This window comes from Cebidichthys violaceus, unplaced genomic scaffold, assembly GCF_023349555.1.
Source record: "Cebidichthys violaceus isolate CVI_PGR_0920_01 unplaced genomic scaffold, fCebVio1.0.p SCAF_22, whole genome shotgun sequence".
Lineage (NCBI taxonomy): Eukaryota > Metazoa > Chordata > Actinopteri > Perciformes > Stichaeidae > Cebidichthys > Cebidichthys violaceus.
Window position 1 is genome coordinate 2,062,637 of NW_027176395.1, and position 18,279 is coordinate 2,080,915.

Below are 18,279 nucleotides of genomic sequence, written 5' to 3' on the forward strand. Positions count from 1 at the left end.
CACTCGTGTCAGCTACAAACTGTTTGCTATAAATTACGTCTTTAGAACTGTGAAATGCAAATAAAAGCTGGCCCTCCCTCTCCCAAACCCACATGGCCGATAGGAAACTGCCTGATTTCAAACTTTGGTGAAGTGCCAGAAGGGAGGGAGTTGTGCTTTTACAACTCTCCGTCCGATCGGTCACGTGTTTACAGCAGGAGGTGGAGGCTCTGACTTTTGTCTTCCTCCCTCTTGTTGGGACACGTCGGGGGGGGGGGGGGGGGGGGGGGGGGGGCGGCTGGCTGCCAGGCGCCGTCCTCACAAGGCCTCCCTCCCTCTGCATACAGGAATGTGGATATGTATGCATGGGCACGTGCTGCAGCCGAGAGGCCACTCCCAAGGTCGGCTAGAGAGGGAGAATTTGAAAAACAGGAGTGTGTGTGTGTGTGTGTGTGTGTGTGTGTGTGTGTGTGTGTGTGTGTGTGTGTGTGTGTGTGTGTGTGTGTGTGTGTGTGTGTGTGTGTGTGTGTGTGTGTGTGTGTGTGTGTGTGTGTGTGTGTGTGCGCGCGCGCGCACACACACATTGACAATCCTTTTAGCAGGTTTACAACCTTGAATCAAACCCAGAGGTGCATTAAATGTGAATCGTGGACCGATATGATCATTTTTAAAAAGGCCTGCTTCACTACAGTTTATTCAGGTGAGCGGTACATTAAGAGGTCAGTGATTAATCAGTTGTTGCATAATGTAAATTTACAGCAATCGTTAAGACTTGCTTTGCAGCATTTTAGCAAGAAGCCGACAAGCTACAGACCATTTTTGTTTCATCGTGGGAAATTGTGGAGTGCTGTACGGAGATCGAGTTCTGTACTTGTGACAGTAACTGTAGCTCACCATGCAGCAAACAGAGTAATTTAAAAACACAGCCGTGGTTTTATAAGCTCATGTCTTACCCCTGATATATGGAGAGATGCGTCTGTAGCGCAGATATCAAACTTTGCATCTTCGTGTTAAATGATACAGTCACAGCACGAAAAACCAATTTAGAAAATAAAGATCCTGCACATCACATTTGAACACACATTGGCTTTTTATTTCAGCAGCTCCCCCACGAGCCTGTACCAAAAATATTCAAAACCACCCCAGTCGTTATAAACTGACATCATCAGCTCTGCAGAGGGGAAGACGTGTCGTCTCTGAAAATAAAATAGAAAAAGACTCAAAAGAAAGATCAAAACTCCTCTCACACTAGCTGACCGGCAGCATCAGAAACATCTCACTGCAAAGTTAACAGGTAGCACGGTTTCACTTTGGCCTCTTCTGAGTGAGAATAAAAAAAAATTTAAAAGAAAGTTACCGTGTATTGCATCTAATCAGGAAAAAACAAAAAAAGCTCTGCATCACTTTTAGACTGTACAAATTGTCATTAAAATAGCTAATTTGCATTTTGGGACGCCTAGAGAAAGGCATACTTTCAACAGTTTGGGGTCAACAATTCATAAAAAAAAAAATATATATATATAAAAGCAGTATCAAAAAAGAAAAGAAAAAAAAAGCACCTCATCATTTCAAGGTATTTAAATTAAGTGCTTCGATAAAAAGGTGGGAATAGACACATGCAAAATAATAAAAAAAAATAAAAATATCCAGTGAGGAGACTGAAAGACGAGCGTCAGACTGGCAGTGTGGTTCGTTTGTGTTATTGCAACCTGGCAGTGATTGGTGCTGCTAACGCCAGCAGAAGACGACGAAGGTAAAACAGGCGGTAGGTCCAAGTGGTTTTTAAAAAACGATCACATTGTTTCTCAATTTAAATCTGGTCACTGCACCTCGGCAACCACTTCAAGTCAAGCGTTCATTCTTTTCCCCTCTTTTTAAATTTTGCATAAATAACTAACTTTGCTAGAGTTAAATGAAACTTTTAGGGACTTTATAAAATCCCCTTCTGATGGCGCAGTCCCAAAAGGTACTTCCTCGTTGGTGGGGCGAGGCATTGGGCTCTGAGAGGAGTTCGGGGAGGGAGGGAAGGAGGGAGGGGGGGGCAGTGTGTTTTTAGAGGCGGTTAGGGAGGAGGAGGAGGCGCTCAGAGCTTCTTCAGTCGGCTGTACATGTCTCTCTTGCTGCGCTCCCCGGCCCAGGTGCGACTCCTGAGGCGAAACTTCCTCAGGTCCTCCTTGAAGTCCTCGTGGTGCATGGGCCGGTAGGACTGAGGTTCACATTGGGACTGTGGAAGAGAAGGAGACAGAGTTCAGAGCACTGAAGAGGGTTTCACTCAAACCAACACTACGCGGGAGAATCGCTCTGTAAGTGTTTGATGAGGAACGGGGGGGGCGGGGCCTCGAGGCCACGACATAGAAGTAAACTGACCTGGAAGTGAGGGAAGAAGTCTTTGTATCCGCCCTTGAGGATGTAGAGCTCGGGGTAGTGGAGGACGGGATACTCGTTGGCGGCGCGGTCTCGCTCCCTGACGAACCGGCACATCCGAGGGCCGCGCTCCGACGAGAACTCGCAGTGGAAGATGATGACGACGCGTTTGTCCGGGCAGGACGGGACGATGGGCGCTTTGAGGAGGAAGTCCTCCACCTGGTCCTCCTGGTGCAGGTTCAGGGCGCCCTGAGACCACAGAGACGAACGCAACCACTTAACTCATAGAAGTACAAGCCTCCATTATAAAAAAAACCAAACATACTTTCAAACTGAAGGATTCTATTGACGTTGTGTAAATGCTTTAAAAAAAAAATATATATGTTGGAGATTCTCACCTTGATGTGTCCCCCGTCAAACTCGTAGGGGTAGCGGCAGTCCATGACAATAACCTGCTCCACTAGATGATTAAACTGGTTGGACAGAGCTGACACCATCTGAAAAACACAATATACATTTTTAAATATGAAGAATGCAAGCCGACCAAACACTAGATATGTGTTACGGTAGCTCCGAGTGCCTCTACTCACCGTTTCCGGGGTGATGTACTTGAGGTCTTGATGTTTGCCATCCACTGTGGGAAGCACAAAAGGCTGAAAGACACACAAAAAATTGGATGAGACGAGTAATTTCACACAGTTGAGTTACTAGTGCGAGAAGCACAGCAGTGACTTCCTCACCTTGGTGAAATCTCCTATCAGCTCGTTAGAGCCGTCCTCGCCGTCCATTAGCTTCTCGATGTCCGTCTGGCAGAAGGACCTGGACCTCTGGAGCAGAGAGTAGCCCTGGAAGGAAAAGGCGAGGGAACGAGTTCAGGAGGAGAGCCGAGGAGGAAAAATTAGGAAATTTCAGATCGTCAGCCAGTCGACCTCGGAGGATGTTTCAGAAGTTATTTCTCCACCTCCAATAAGGAGGGAACAGAGACCCGGTCTCTACCCTGCTGATCCAGGCTTTAGTCTCTGCATTCTAAGAAGGCTGGGCTCCAGTAACCAACACTAATGTTGCCACTAAGTCAACACTAGACTCATTCATTAAACTAAATTACACCACGTGGTGTAAACTCTGATCCCTCACTACGCCAGGCAGTGAGGAGGACTCACCAGTCTTGGGGATTCAGGGTTCTGCTCCACGGTGGTGACCTGCGTTCCCGCCACGCTGCGTCGCCGCTTCACCCGGACCGGCGTGCTTTCGTCCCCGGAGCAGTCGGGACGCTTGGCGCAGAGACGCGGCGGAAGCGGACTGGGCATGGAGGGGGAGCGAAACAGGCTGCGAGGCCGGCAGCGAATCACGGGCTGAGGGAGACAAAAAAAACAAACAAAATAATCCACACATCCTTAGTAAACAGTGTTTAAGGGCAGAAGTAAACATTTCAGCTTCTAGATTTATGCGATGTGAATCGGCATATAGACAAACTCACAGAGTCTTCTCCTGAACTGTCAGTCACCAGCGGAGCAGTGAGCAAGCTGGCCATTCCCATCGGCATCCCACAGTTGTTCTGCAGGCGACGAGAAAACAAGAGAGTTAGTGAGCAGCGAAATAAAAGTGTGACGTTCCGAGTTCTCCAGAGGAAAGCGGCGATTCAGACGACCAGCGCGAGCGCCCGGGCCTCACCTCCATGTTGTCATCCAGAACGTCCAGGAAGCCGTCGTCCTCGTCGTCGTTGGGAGACGACGTGGGGGAGGACCGCCTCGGGAACATGGGGCTGGAGTCAAAGAAGTCCAGCTGCTGGATCGGCGGGGGCGACGAAAACTGGTAAGGACAGAAAAGATGAGGCGCGTCAGCATCTTTCCAGAAGCAGGCGTTCGAACGCTCGTTCGTCACATGATGAAGTACCATGAGGGCCGGAGCGGAGCTGGGGCGGCGGGCGAACGCGTCCTTGGCCAGACTGCTGTTGAAGGAGCGCACGCGAGACCGCGACACCGGCTTGGTTGGTTTCTTGAATTCAAAGCCCTCCTGAGGAAAAAAGAAAGAAAAAAAGGGTTTTAAAAAGAGGGAATTCATGCTCAACTTTTAAGGTGCATGTTCACATCAATCCATCGCGTCTATGAAGCGTCTGCATCACGGACCTTCGGCACGTTTTCCTTGTTGCCGCGTTGAGAGGAAGAGGAGGCCGTCGTAAGGGAGGGTTGGTGTCCGAATATTCCATAGCGGTGGGAATCCGTTTCCTGTCCTTTCAGAGACGGACTGTAACTCTGGAGCTGGAGCTGAAGGGGGGGGGGGGGATCCAAGTCAGCAGACGCTCAGCAACTGTAAAGGAGCTGTCCTGTAGCAGCTTTACACTGGACTCATTAAATATGTAAATCTGCCCTCAAGACATATTCCTGTTGCTCATTCCCAACCGGCTTTAAAGCCTCACAATAACACAAACGTCAAGCTGTGATCCTTTGAAAACTCCCGCTTGTGTGATTTATGAAAACTCCTCTCGGGGAATATTTTGACACTGGGATATTAGTGCTTTATCAACGGCCAAATTAACACAGCATCAGCCAAAGTTTTGACTAATTAAGGAAAAAAAACATGGCAAATCTCCTTACCGGCAATGAGTTGATTCTTCTAATTGGCATCCTCCTATTACTGGTAGAGGACAGAGGGAGCGGTGTGGTGAATACAAACACTCCTCAGAGAGCAATACCGTTCAAATAATGAGGCAATAAAAACACCCGTTAATGATGCGAGGTCATCGACTATGAAGCAACTTACTCGTTGATGACTCTGCTCGACTGTTGAACGGCCTTCTCAAATCTGCAACAGAAAACGTGACAAAGAACTAGTTGGAAAAAGGTCGGTAATATGAAACCGATCAAAACTAATATTGTACAAGAAAGCAAAATAAGGCCGCAGCTAACGATGAATTGATTAATCATTCATTTTAAAAACGACGGAAAAGAGCGAAAATGGCTTCACGGATTCAGCACTGACAAAAAAAACACTTCTTTCTAATAAAAGGAGGACAGAGGCAGAGAGGCCTTCATTGGCGGTGGAAGAACACCGTGTGTCATTAAACTTCAGAGATAAAAGAATCTGGAGCTCTTTCGGGGAAGCGAGAGGAGCGGTTGGACTTGAGGAAGTTGGCTGAATGCGTCGAGGCAAAGAGGTGGCCTTTGCATTGGAGCAATGCCCACCTGTATGCTAAATGAGCGGAGGGCTCGGTGCGAGTGGGGGAGAAGGGATGCAGGGAGCGGCTAATCTACCATATGCCTGCTGGAGCCAACGCCGCCAAACCCCTTTTTCTGCAAGAGCCTTTTGTTTGTGGAGGAGAGAGCGTGTCCCATTCAATGCGGACCAGGAGGAGGGAGGGCAGTTGTTCTCTGGGGGGGTGCCCTGATTTCTAAAGGCCAGGACGCAGAAGAAACTCCTGCCCCCCCCCTATTCATATTGATATAACAGTGCATAGGAAGAGTGTGCCAAAACCCAGAGGGGGTGCGCTATCATTAAACCCAAGCGCTGGGCATGTCCTCCCCCCCAAAAACCTGGAAAAAAAACCCTCCTAGCAACCAGAGGTGAATGAGGTCTTGAGGACCAAATGCTGCTGTAAAGGAAGTCTCACATCAGACAGCGGCAGATGTCTGCAGGGACTCACCCAGAGCAGAATTTAGAAGAAGTGGGCCACCCAAGATTAAAAGACCGGGGACATGCTGACAAACTGGTCAAGATAACACGGCGGAGCTGCTAATGTAAAGCTTGTTGCCCGGCAACACAAATGGCGGTCGAGCCTATGGTTCACTGATGAAAGCGACGCAATATTTATTCATTTTCAAAATGACTGCGGTGACATTCCTGGAGGAAAAAACTGCCGTTTGTCTTTATTGTATAAACGCAAACTAAATGAACGATTGTGAAAACTTGAAGCTCATGTATCAACAGAAAGACTCAAATAGAAATTCTACCATTACCAGGACTTAAATCTGAAGGAGTGGCACTTTAAGGAAAGTTAAGATCACATGTCTTTATCAGTTAATCTTCTTAAAAAAAAAAAAATAATGCGTGAAGCCGTCCTCTTAAAGCCAACGGTAGAAACAATAATCCTACGGATGAGAAATAGTGCTTGGCTCAGCTCAGGGTGGTGGAGGTGGGGGTGGTGGTGTCTGGGTAAGCAGAGCGGCACCGCCTCACGGGCTGATTGATTAGAACAGACGTGACCAGGACAGTCGCAACTTACGTGTCCTCCATTTCAACAGCATCCATGGGGCTGGGGGGGTCCATGCCGAGGCCTGGAGGAAGAGATGCGTGTCACAGGTCAACAGAAGCATCAGGAGGTGAAGCGGCACCAACGGCCGGAAGAATACCGATGGACTAGAGCTGCATACTCAAAAACCAGTTTAAAAGCAACGAAACCGCAAATTTGGATTTGATTTTACACTTAAGACCGGTGCAACTGCACTTCATCAGTGCTGCAATTATTTTAATTTATTAAGCTACCTTTCATGAAAAGGCAAAAATCATCATGGCGCATCATGTACTGAATAGTTACAACAAGCATTGAGAGTTGTCACAGGACCACATCTTCAGGACTATGACTATGACAGGAGGTGCAATAGATTTCCATTTGGCCCGTGGGCATCAGTTCTCACAGCATCAATTAGCAGAGACAATGGGTTTTTAGGAGGCTCACCAGCATCAGATGACACGTCCGAAGCAAAGGAGGGAACCTTCTCAAGGCGTGCATGCTTTCTCCTTTTCGGGGTATCGCATAAGCTGTGTGGGGAGAAGAATGAACGTCAGTGGTGTGGACATTAAAGCAGACTGTGACTGCTAGGAATACATCCATGGCTTGAACACAAACAAACAAAAACATCAGATGAAATACACGAGAAGAAATATGTAAACATGTATTAATATTACCTTCCGAGTCCAGCTAAGTTGTTCATGTCCAGAGCCAAATTGGTGACAGGAGACAGCACGGTGGCGGGTCCAGGGGAGAACAGGTCCCTGCAGTGCATGTTCTTTGTGCTCAACTCGGGCAGACAGAGCGAGGAAAGCCCGGGGATCCCGTCGGGCCTGCTCTTCAAAACAGTCTTAACAGGACTGGTGAAGCCAAAAACATCATCCGACTCCATCTCAAGCCGTCCAAGTTGGTTTTAATCCTGCAGACGGTATTGTTCCGCCGAAGATTTAAGGTTGAATGTCGGGTCTGGAGAGGGACAAATTAGCAAAGACGGTCCAAAACGTCAAGCTAACCCCGGAAGCTAACCATTTAGCTAGCAACAATTTAAGAAAACATTTCCAAACACAGGATCCGAAACACCGGCTGGAAGTGACTCGGTGGTGAAATCTTTATTCGGTCCTGTAAACGACTAAAGCCGCATCGCTGCTGTTTGTGTGTGTGTGTGTGTGTGTATGTGTGTGTGTATGTGTGTGTGTGTGTGTGTGTGCGTGTCAGAGAGCTGCAGCACAGCGAACTCCCTCTCTGACAGCCGCCTGGTTTCTGAGAAAAAACAGACCGCAGCACCCCCGTTTTTATGTTCAAAATAGAAGCTCCGGAGCGGCAATCCCTCAGCCAATCAGCACTGTTGTTACATCCAGCGGACCAATCAGAGCGCGGAACGACTCTCCGCTGTTGTCCTCTCACCGGATAAGGGAGAGGAAGAAGGACGTGACACAATCCTTTAAAATTTTCATTTTTCTTCTCAGATATCTTTTGTTCTCGACTCTCAACTGTGGGCTCCATGTTTTTTTTTATCAATGGATCCATCAAAATAGAATACATATGTATATAGTACTGATAAATATACCTGCTTTTTGGACATTAAGTCAATTTTAATTGAGTAAATGTTCACTTGGCTGCTAACATTTGGAATAAGATGAGTAATACAGGACAGAGCTGTGAAGGTATCGCTCTGAAGTTACAAAATGGCAGCATTGCAAGTCAAACATAATGACATAATGTTAATTCATCTAAACTGTGGTTTACACATGCGAGCTGAAATCAGATATTATTGCATAATTCATACAGTACAAACATAGATAGATAGATAGATAGATAGATAGATAGATAGATAGATAGATAGATAGATACCTCCCACACAAAGTGACTCACACAAAAGTTTTCCACTGATGACTAGTTTCCTTTTTGCTGTTTCTCTCCCTTTCTGTCTTCTGCACCAGAGCACATGTTCTTCTCTCTTAAATCCAAATGTATGAATGTTTCTAACTTTGACAGACAGAATGGACACAGAGAGAAGATGCATCAATTTAAAAAAAAAAAAAATCACAAATGTGTTTTTATTCAAAGAAGAAAACAATTCCATTCTCACTGCTTCTTCTGGTTTGCATTAATTCAAAGCAGGGGACATGTGTTTATTAAAGGAAGCAAACATAGCAGTCTAGTTTCAGTGTATTTGTGTTTTTTGTCTTTGCTTCTTGCTGCTGGTCTGTCTTCTGGATAAGACCCTGATGTCTTGCTGTGTCACTACAGGTTTCCTCTTCAGGACTCCATTTTGAAAGGCTAAAGCACTAGTTACCCTGCAAACAGGGGGCCCAAAACCCATGCTTATAAAGTCGAACACAACATTGCGGACAAACAGACACACACATGCCTGTAACTAGTTCAACCAGACTGCTGAGTCAGTCCGACCAGTAAAAACACCTCAGAGGGTTATGATGTTCATAGTTTGTGCTTCTGCAACTCTGTGTTTGATTCAAATTCTTCCACCAGAAGTCCAGGTTTCTCATACACAGTCCTGCTTGTATTCACAATGCTAGATGTGCCGTTATATGTAATTGAGAATCTGATTCCTTATCATGCAGGCAGCACCCATTTTAGGACAACACCAGTGCTTTAGTATTCCAACGGGAATGGACTTTCAGTATCGTTTGTAGCTAACCTGGAGCTGTAAGCACGGGGGTGTGCTGACCTTTGGCTTGTGGAGGAACCACCTTTCAACTGCAGCGGTCTTTGTTTGGATAAAGTATCTGCGTGATTTGCATCACCGATGTAAATGAAGTTTAATGAACTTCCCCTGGAGAGGTACGAGCACAGGCCTGGGACTCCGGGCTCCACACCCCACGACTGAAGAGAAGAGACAAGAGGAGGTGTGTGTGTGTGTGTGTGTGTGTGTGTGTGTGTGTGTGTGTGTGTGTGTGTGTGTGTGTGTGTGTGTGTGTTTGGGCACACAGACTCATCTCAGATAAAACCTCCGCAAAAAACCTCCCGACACCTTCTGTTCCCACCAAACCTGCACTGACGTCCCACTGCCGACCAATTTCCTCTTTACAGGAGCTCACTCCAACGGACACGGAGAACGAAGGTGGCAGGATTCACAATCCGCTGATGCACCGAAGCTACTGAAGCTACCGTGAAATACAAAACAAGAGTCAAAGACTGTTTACTCAGCATTTGATCACGTGATATCTCTTTCATGCATTTCAAGAATCACATTATTCTAAATCTTGCATTTCTTCTTCATTGCATTCTGGGCAAACTTTGCTTTTTGTCGTAAACTCTTTGCTTGGCCTGGTCTCCTAGAAACACACTAAAAACCTAAACCTGCATCTCATGTGCTCAAAACTGTGATTTGTTTTTTTTAAGAGCTAGAATTTCCTTCCTTAAAAATAAGGGAGACTCACCGGCCCAAACAACCATTGAACCGAAAGCTTGTAGAACCAATATAACTTTATAAGCGTTTGTGAAAAGTGCTCCGTGGATAAAGTTTATTGCCGCAGTGTATTATTGGTAGAGCCAATCTTATCAGTATGCATCTCACAGATAGGCACACAGTGTGCGGCTATCTGCGGGCAGTTTGTTGCGTTGGATTGAGGTAACCTGTAATTAGGACACTCATAATGGATTCTTCCCCGCCGATGGCCTCATACTCGACAATCTGAGGCGCTTTCAAACCCTCCACTTACAGCTGGGAGTAGCTGCAAGGCAGGGAGGGATTTACACTGACACACACACACACACACACACACACACACACACAGACAGACACACTCCCTGCCCACTATAGTTTTGTTAGTGTGAAGTCTCAAGGGGACCTTTCTTCGAACGCTGAAGCCGCAGATGTTTTGTGAAAATTTAAAACTGAATTTGGCAACTTTCTTGCCAGAAAAAAAAAACAAGTATTCACAACTTGTTGTTATTAAGCTCGATTATTAAGCTGCTGTAATAAAAGAATACAGCAGCTTTGAAAACACGTTAAAAGTGCAAAGAGAATACGATTTAGTTTGCCACATGGAGTTTCTGCAGCGCTGAATGTGTAATAAGATCCTTTACTTTCTGTAAAAGAAGCAACACCTGAATGTAAACATACTAATCAAAGTCCTACATTCACATGATTGAATGAAAGCAAAGATTATCAGTGAAATGTACTTAAAGAGCAGCTGAGTGGACACTTACTTGTGCGTTTGCATTTGTCTTATCTGTAAATGTAATGCAGCGGCATTAACATTGAAGCTGGTTCAAACAGGCCGTTGACACAGACTCAGAGGCAGCTACATTACGGAGCACCGGGGCTGTCTGGTGACACGCCACGCTCTGGGTAATTAACATGGCGGGCCGCTCGCATGAAATATGTCTCCCAACGTCATTCCCCAGCAGTCTGGTGTCATGTGTTTGCTCTCTCTGATCTTTTTCCTACCGCAAGAGCAAAGCTACTGTACCCATTGTATCCAAGACCAACACCAAAATCTGTTATCAGATTCACAATATGAACAACTAAATCTTTCAGCATCCTTTCCAAAAAGATACGTCTATTTTCCAGCCGTAGTTCCACCAGTTTTCACCAAATGAAAGCACAAACAAACCCTCCGATGATTCACTCAACGACCAAAGTTTGTCACACAACAGAGGCATTAATTTAAGCCCTCTGACCCCTCGAGGGTCAAGTGAGTAAATAAATACTAATCTCAGAGGAAGCCCTGATGAAAGCTCCATGATAAAGAAGAGCAGCAACACTATCAAGAGTACTCCAACATAAATCAATATGTAGTCCAAACTAAGAAGTTTCAATATACAGTTAGATAGAGGGAGTTAGTTTCAGTTCTTGATTTCACGTTTGTGTACATTCAATGTGGTAATTCGTCTGGTAGGCTTTGATTATTATGCACACTGTTTCCTCCTTGCTTCTGGTCTTTCGGCTAAGCTAAGCTAAGCTAGGCTAAGCTAATCGCCTGCTGGCTGTAGCTTTACATTTACAGACACGAGAGTGGTTTTCGATCTTCTCATCTAACTCTCGGCAAGAAGGAGAACACCGTTGTTTCGTATACCGTTCAATGATAAACACCAACCAAAATACTGCAGCCGTTTCATTGCCTTGTCACAGGATTCCTAGTTTCCCGCCGGCAGACTTTTCTGATAAGAGGCTTTTCAAAATAAGCACGAGCAAAGCTGAGCCGATGCAGATATGTTGCCAAAACATTGTGTTTCTTGTCAGTACAGTAAACCAAAGGAGGGTCAGCAGCGCAGAGTTGACAACACCCAATGTAGCATTATCAGTTCCATTATATCAAGTGATGCATTCTGGTTTGGGTGAAGTATGTGAGTTTGGATGCTTGTCCAGATCTAAACTGAGCTTTGTTAAGGACATTTGACTTGAGGACCCATGGGTGAAATATTGCATATTCTTCAGCAGTTTTAATATGTAACCACACCGACGTTTCTTGCTCTGCATCTCCACACTCCTTCCAAAGAGAAATGAAGGCATGTTTGCATGGAGACGCTGAGTCATTCAGCCACCGCTCCCCCCGACACACACCTCCTCCCTGGTGTTCATCCATACCATTGTTCCCTCTTATTGTCCCCACTAGTGTCAATGCAGACTCTCCCCTGGTAAAGGTCACCCCTCCACCGGTCAACCACTTACTCCCCCCCCCACCCCACCACACACACACACACACACACACACACACACACACACACACACACACACAGACCTCCAGTCTCAGGTCGAGGAAGCAGACATCTGCCGGCGGAGGAGGCCCGGCCACCGACAGATGGACAACCGCACTGAGGGAGAAGAGGCTCGAGCCTCTGGCCAGGAATTCTGGAGGGAAAGGCAGACAAAAGACGAGGAGGGGACGAAGACGGGAGGCTGTGCTGGATGTATGTGGGGGTTAAAGGGGGTTAAAGAAAGGAAGGAGGAGGAGTTCAGAGGCACATTCTGACAAGGCTTTGAGTATATTTTCATGTGATGTGATGATGATTGAGAAGCATCTAAACGTACTACAGCTGGGTATCAAACACAGCATTAAATCTGGTTTAAATGCATATTTTTCTTTGCCTATTCTTAAATCAGACAATATCTGAATTAAATTGCCATTTTACCAATTTTAGACCATTAAGTTTGGACAAAGACGTTGGTAGAAAAACATATTAATCCATATGGAAAATAGTTGCAGCCTTAGATAAATAAAATCAACTCCAACAGGATGCTGTTACATATATAATGCTGCTTAACCATTAACTCCATTTAAATACCACTTACAGGGGCCATTTTTCTGCATTGAGTACTTTTGCTTTTGATTTTGTAAGTACACTTTCCTTTTGTACATTTTTTACAGTGTGGTACTAGTACTTTTACTTCAGTAAGGACCTGAGTACTTCTTCCACCAGTGCACTTGGTCAAAATAACCATGTTTTAGTTTGGGACAATAACCCAACCCATTGGTCCTGGGTAAAGTTGAGCAGTAAAAAAACCGATGAAGATATAAATATGATTATAAACAAATACGGGCTCTTATAACTGTTAATACTGACATCATAGAAGCTGAATTCTAGACTACAACTAGAATAGATAACTGAAGCAAACACATGCCACATTAAATATATAAAAATATAGAAACGTAACATATATATCTCTTTGAAGACAAGTCTCTTTTGAGGCAAGTTTGTGATTTTGGGCTCCGTAAATAAAGTTGACTTGACTTTCATTTGCTGAATCACAGAGATTGAAGCTGGACAGATCGTTGCGTTGTCTCCTCTCTGTTCATATGTGAGACAGCGGTTCGGTGCATTTGTGTCCGTGTGTCCGTCTGTTGATTCCTGCTGCAGCAACCTGAAAAAGAAACAAAAACAGGCTCAGTGTGAGAATTTGTGTGTGAATACACTCGACTGTTTAGAGCCTTTAATTAGCTGATCTTAATCTATGCAGCTCTGTGTGTCGGGGGCTCAAACTCTGAAGGGGGGGGGGGGACATTTCACCATCACCGTCACGAGTCACAGTCTTATGATCAACACAGAATAGATGTATCTTTAATGGCATATGAACATGAAGAAAGTGTGTGTTTTCAAATAGTCAGATTCGGGTTTTAAATTGTTTTAACTGTCAAGTCATTTGTTTTAATCCTGATTTTGAAAATGGTGAATTCTTAACTCAAAGTTCTCTTACGAGGGTTTCTTCCAGGGCTTTCAGCAGAATCTCAAGGCAGTGGTTTGAGTTTGCTCATTTACGGTGTGTATAATACATGTTGTCTTACTGTTGATACTGTTAATAACATTAACACCACTGTACTGTTGTATACTGTGCTTTCACATATCCTAACTGCTTTACATTTACTTTATTTTGTATATATCTCAGTTACCATCGCTCTTTCTTTCACTATCCCATCTTTATATATATCTATACACTTTTTGCAACATCTTTTATGGTTGGATATCGATCTGTGTTTTGTTGTACTTCACTTGTATATAATGACTTTAGGAATCTTTAGGATGTTAAAGTGAAAATGTTTTGTTTCAGATAAATGTACAAAAAAAAACGACCTGGTTGAACAGCTTTTTTGACACATAGGGTAGAAAACATGCACTTTATTTTCATATAACTAATTAACTAATAATAATAACGTCCAGTGAGATTAGTCCAAAGTTTTAATTGAAAGAAACTTGAAACTTTTCAGGAAAATCGAATGTTTTATACAAAATGTTAAGTGGGCCACTAAGACTTAGTTCATATTTAGTTTGCAGTTTGACGTGTGATAAACTGACATCAACTCATTGTCACTCTATTATATCCGCCTGCTCTTCGTATGTTAATGATTTTTGTGTCACCATTTCACTGATGAACTCATAGAAAAGAGTTATATCCCGTCCAGAAGTACGCCCTTGAGGCAGTAACACTTCCCCTTTGTCTGACTGCTAATAAGAGTGATGGGCACACGTGTGTGTGAGTGTGTGTGTGTGTGTGTGTGTGTGTGTGTGTGTGTGTGTGTTACATACATCTTGAATATTGCATGGAAAGCAGTTGGCAGCGGTTGGGCTGCCCATCTGTCAGAGGCTGAGCTGGGGCCTCATTTAGAAAAAGGATCAGACAGAGAGTTATTAATCATGCATGAGGTCAGGGATTAAAAGTTAATAAGTTCAACACGTATCAAAGGTAACGTTATTAAATGTTCATAAACTCAACAATTAGCAGCCCTTGAATATAATGTCCCGACTGATTGATTCTTTATTAATGCTGGATTAATTGGGGGGGGGGGGGGGGGGGGGGGGGGGTGTTATGTCATTTGTCCCTGCAGGGGTTAAACATCCTGTTCAGAGGACAGTCAGCCATCATTTCATGCTTTACAGACACTTCGTAGAAGAGTCCCTCAGCGGAGCGTTTAAGGTCAGAGAATGTTTCCTCAGGGCAATGAGATGGAACTCATTTAGTTCAGTTACTGATTATGAAACATGACCTCATCATCATATTTCACAGCGCACCCATCGCCTGAAACACGGCACCACCTCATTGTCCTTTCAGCATCTTTAGATGAGATGAACAACTTTTATAAAAAACATGTAAAGGTCGTCAAACATCCCAAATGTTTAGTGTCTGTTTTTATCTCAGAGGTTGTCTGTGGCAAAGTGGAAACTCTGTAAGTATGTCGCCATGAAACATGAAAGTGTTGTTATATGATTGAGCAGCAAACAACTAATAGATATGTGAAGATATAGTGAACAGGGCCGGCTCTGATCACAGTCATGATTTAAAGTTTCTTTCAAATTCATTCACAAATTCCTAGATATTGTAACCTATTTTGGCAAGTTGAAAAATGTATTAGGAAGTTTGAAAAACTGCCTTTTGATATTTGATCTTCTTCCACACTAACTCATCCATTTCACAGACTGTGTTCAGTCCTAACACCTGACACTGTGTGTGACAGCAGCTGCCAGAGAGACTTCATAAACCGTTTATTTGTAGCGTGGTGCCGCCTGCTGGTGATTTGTAGAACTGCAGGATGGGAACGATCAAAAGTAGGACTACAACAAATCCTGGACTACAACAATGGTGGTGCTTTTTTTTTCGCTAAAGGAGGTAAGATCCCCATCCAGAGGAGTCTTGAAGACTTACACAGATATTTAGAGATGATTATGTGTTTATGAATAAACAGCAAGAGGCTCATAGGTCCATTAGATCATTCTTATGAATTATAATGAGTTAAAATATACTTAAAACAAAAATCAAAGACATGTTTCCTTGACTAGAACCGGCCTATAAATGAAATAATTAGTTATTAGTTTGGAAACAGTCAGCTGGTGATAACAGGTGATAAAGCATTAAAGACATACAGCAATATGCAGCATCAAATATGAAAAAATATATATATTAAAGATTGAACAGCTTTGATTTAGCACCCAAGACAAAACAAACATGTCTTTACATGTACACAATCAGAGCATGTATCCATTCCGTATTCATGTATTGTTCACAACTTTCAGAATACCTGACTATACATGTTTCATTCATATTTTTTGTTGGTCCCTGGTGCGTTTTAAGTATATGTATGTAATATTTATGTAAACACCTATTGTTTACTACTTGTGTACATAGCAGTCCTGTGTATTCTTTACCTTCACATGTCCAGCTCTGTTAAACGTGTCTCTATAGCGGTTCTTTTTCTATCTGTGTGTAAGTACAAATTCTGCTTCATGTTGTTCTGTATAGTGAACACATGGGGGCAGTGTTAATGCTGTTCTGAATGTGGTCGCTCCTTAGCTCCTCTTATTCATACATGACAAGGGATCTACATCCATAAAAGCAATCAAAAATATGTGTTCTTGAAATGTGTTGTGCGTCAGATGAATCTAATAATCGGCACGTAAACGTGTTTTACATTTTGAACATTTATTTGTCCTTTTGACAGCAGATTTTTTGACTTGTCAAAGAAGGAAAAACACGGATGTGACTTATGATGACCATCTGTTTGTTCAGATCTTTTTATCACTGCAGAGACATCTACTGATATCTGATATTGATTCCAAAATATTGTGTAATCTGTGTGTTTGTGCATATTGGTCCTTTTTTCTATCACATGTTGTTCCTTTTACTTTGATTCAATTTTAGCTGTTTACTTGTTTTTAAAAAGTTTTTGTGAATATTTTTGCAATTGGTCATGTTGATAACTTCTATATCAATCGACTTTATTATTATCATAATTTTGGTGGACTAAAAAAAATATGTGTGCATCTCTGGATGAAGACATAACAATGAGACTTATTGCTTGTTCAGGGTTTTTCCTCACTTGAAGTGCTTCTACCTCTCTCGTCCACCAGATGTCCCCAGATGTTCATCAGTCCTGCAGTCTACCTGTCAGCCTCCGTGTGTGTGTGTGTGTGTGTGTGTGTGTGTGTGTGTGTGTGTGTGTGTGTGTGTGTGTGTGTGTGTGTGAGTGTGTGTGGTCTTGTTTGAAGTGTTCAGTCAGCTCTTGTAAAAACACTAAATTAGCCACCGTGTCCCTGGCTTGTTGCATAAGTTAAAGGACGAGGAAGTGAGGTGTAATGTGCCTTTAGGTGGGCTGTCTGCTCTCATTATTGCTCCCAACACTCAGAGTCCATCACGGCCCGGCATTGTGAGCGTATCTGTCTTTGTTTGGAGTCTCTCTATGGAGACCGCTGCTTTGATCTGCTGTTCAGCTCACAGTGACGTAGACGCACAACAATAGACAACGACCTAAGGTGCGACGACAGTAAACCTACATCACTGCAGAGAGGAGCGAAGGCTCAACCGCAGGCCTCTCCTTCTGCTGTCGATGCAAAGCAAACAAAATGATGCAGCAATGTATTCCCATACATTTTGAAAACTAAAACTAAGTTGTGGTTTTCTGATGCTTTTAAATGCTGCTTTATATCTTATTGTTTGAAAGATAAATCTTCTTTTATAACAATCTACCCTATATAGGGAACATTTAAGGTTAAGGCCGGAGGTATTTCATAGTTTTCTTAATGTTAACAAATTTCAATAAAAGACCAAAACCAGCACAGAGTGTACTAACAAGTCTCTGAGCCATAGAGCTCCATTAAAAACTCATCTATGAGCCTCACTGTGTCACTGGGTGACATGTTCCTTCATCACCATGAACATTTGACTCAGTCCCACCGCCCCAAACTCTGACTAGACAGCCCAGTATCATGACAGGAAATGGGATAGAATGGTTTTGTGTACATGTGACTCAGCAAGAGAACACTGCCAATGGAAAGTCCATTTTTCACGGTGGACACACAATTAAATGCATCTCGGTGACTATGCAAAGGTCAGAGTGAGGTAGTATTAAATATTTACAAAGACCACTTATGACGGCAGGTGGATGGGTCCAACTAACACAGGACTTTCGGACTTTTAACCTCGAGAGCGGTGTTGCAGTGCTGTTGTGCTGTTGTTGAATTAACCTAGCTGTGCTTATTTCAAGGCCAACCATGACGATTTTAGCAAAGACTTTGGAACACAATGTCGTCCAGAAGAAGAAGTCATGCCGAGCTGCACAAAAGAAATCCTGTAAACACAACTAATACGCTTTGTGACATTTCAAGAACTGCCGTGAGACTGTGTTGCACTAGAGCACCAAATGTGGATTCATCCGCCGCTAAAAATAGTCCCCAATAAATGAGTAACGTGCTAAAAACTACGGACCAGCTTTTTAAGGGTATTATTCAACTTTTTTGAAAAATGAAACTTGACACCA

The 18,279-nt window shown here is 43.7% G+C and overlaps 1 protein-coding gene across 2 annotated transcripts; it reads right to left on the reverse strand.

The window, feature by feature from the left end:
• Positions 1 to 1,050: 1,050 nt before the first annotated feature.
• Positions 1,051 to 7,814, reverse strand: cdc25b (cell division cycle 25B). Of its 2 annotated transcripts, XM_068718025.1 has the most exons (15): positions 7,246 to 7,814; positions 7,016 to 7,098; positions 6,563 to 6,614; positions 5,104 to 5,145; positions 4,938 to 4,977; positions 4,470 to 4,607; positions 4,237 to 4,356; positions 4,015 to 4,152; positions 3,821 to 3,898; positions 3,504 to 3,695; positions 3,084 to 3,188; positions 2,934 to 2,996; positions 2,742 to 2,840; positions 2,347 to 2,592; positions 1,051 to 2,203 (listed from the first exon to the last, which is right to left on the reverse strand). In XM_068718025.1, the coding sequence occupies exons 1-15, from the start codon at positions 7,458 to 7,460 to the stop codon at positions 2,063 to 2,065; spliced, it is 1,752 nt and encodes a 583-aa protein (XP_068574126.1). In that variant the 5' UTR covers positions 7,461 to 7,814; the 3' UTR covers positions 1,051 to 2,062. The 2 variants fall into 2 exon arrangements, with proteins under 2 accessions (XP_068574126.1, XP_068574124.1); XM_068718023.1 differs by having other exon boundaries at positions 4,015 to 4,356.
• Between the last annotated feature and the right edge of the window lie 10,465 nt (positions 7,815 to 18,279).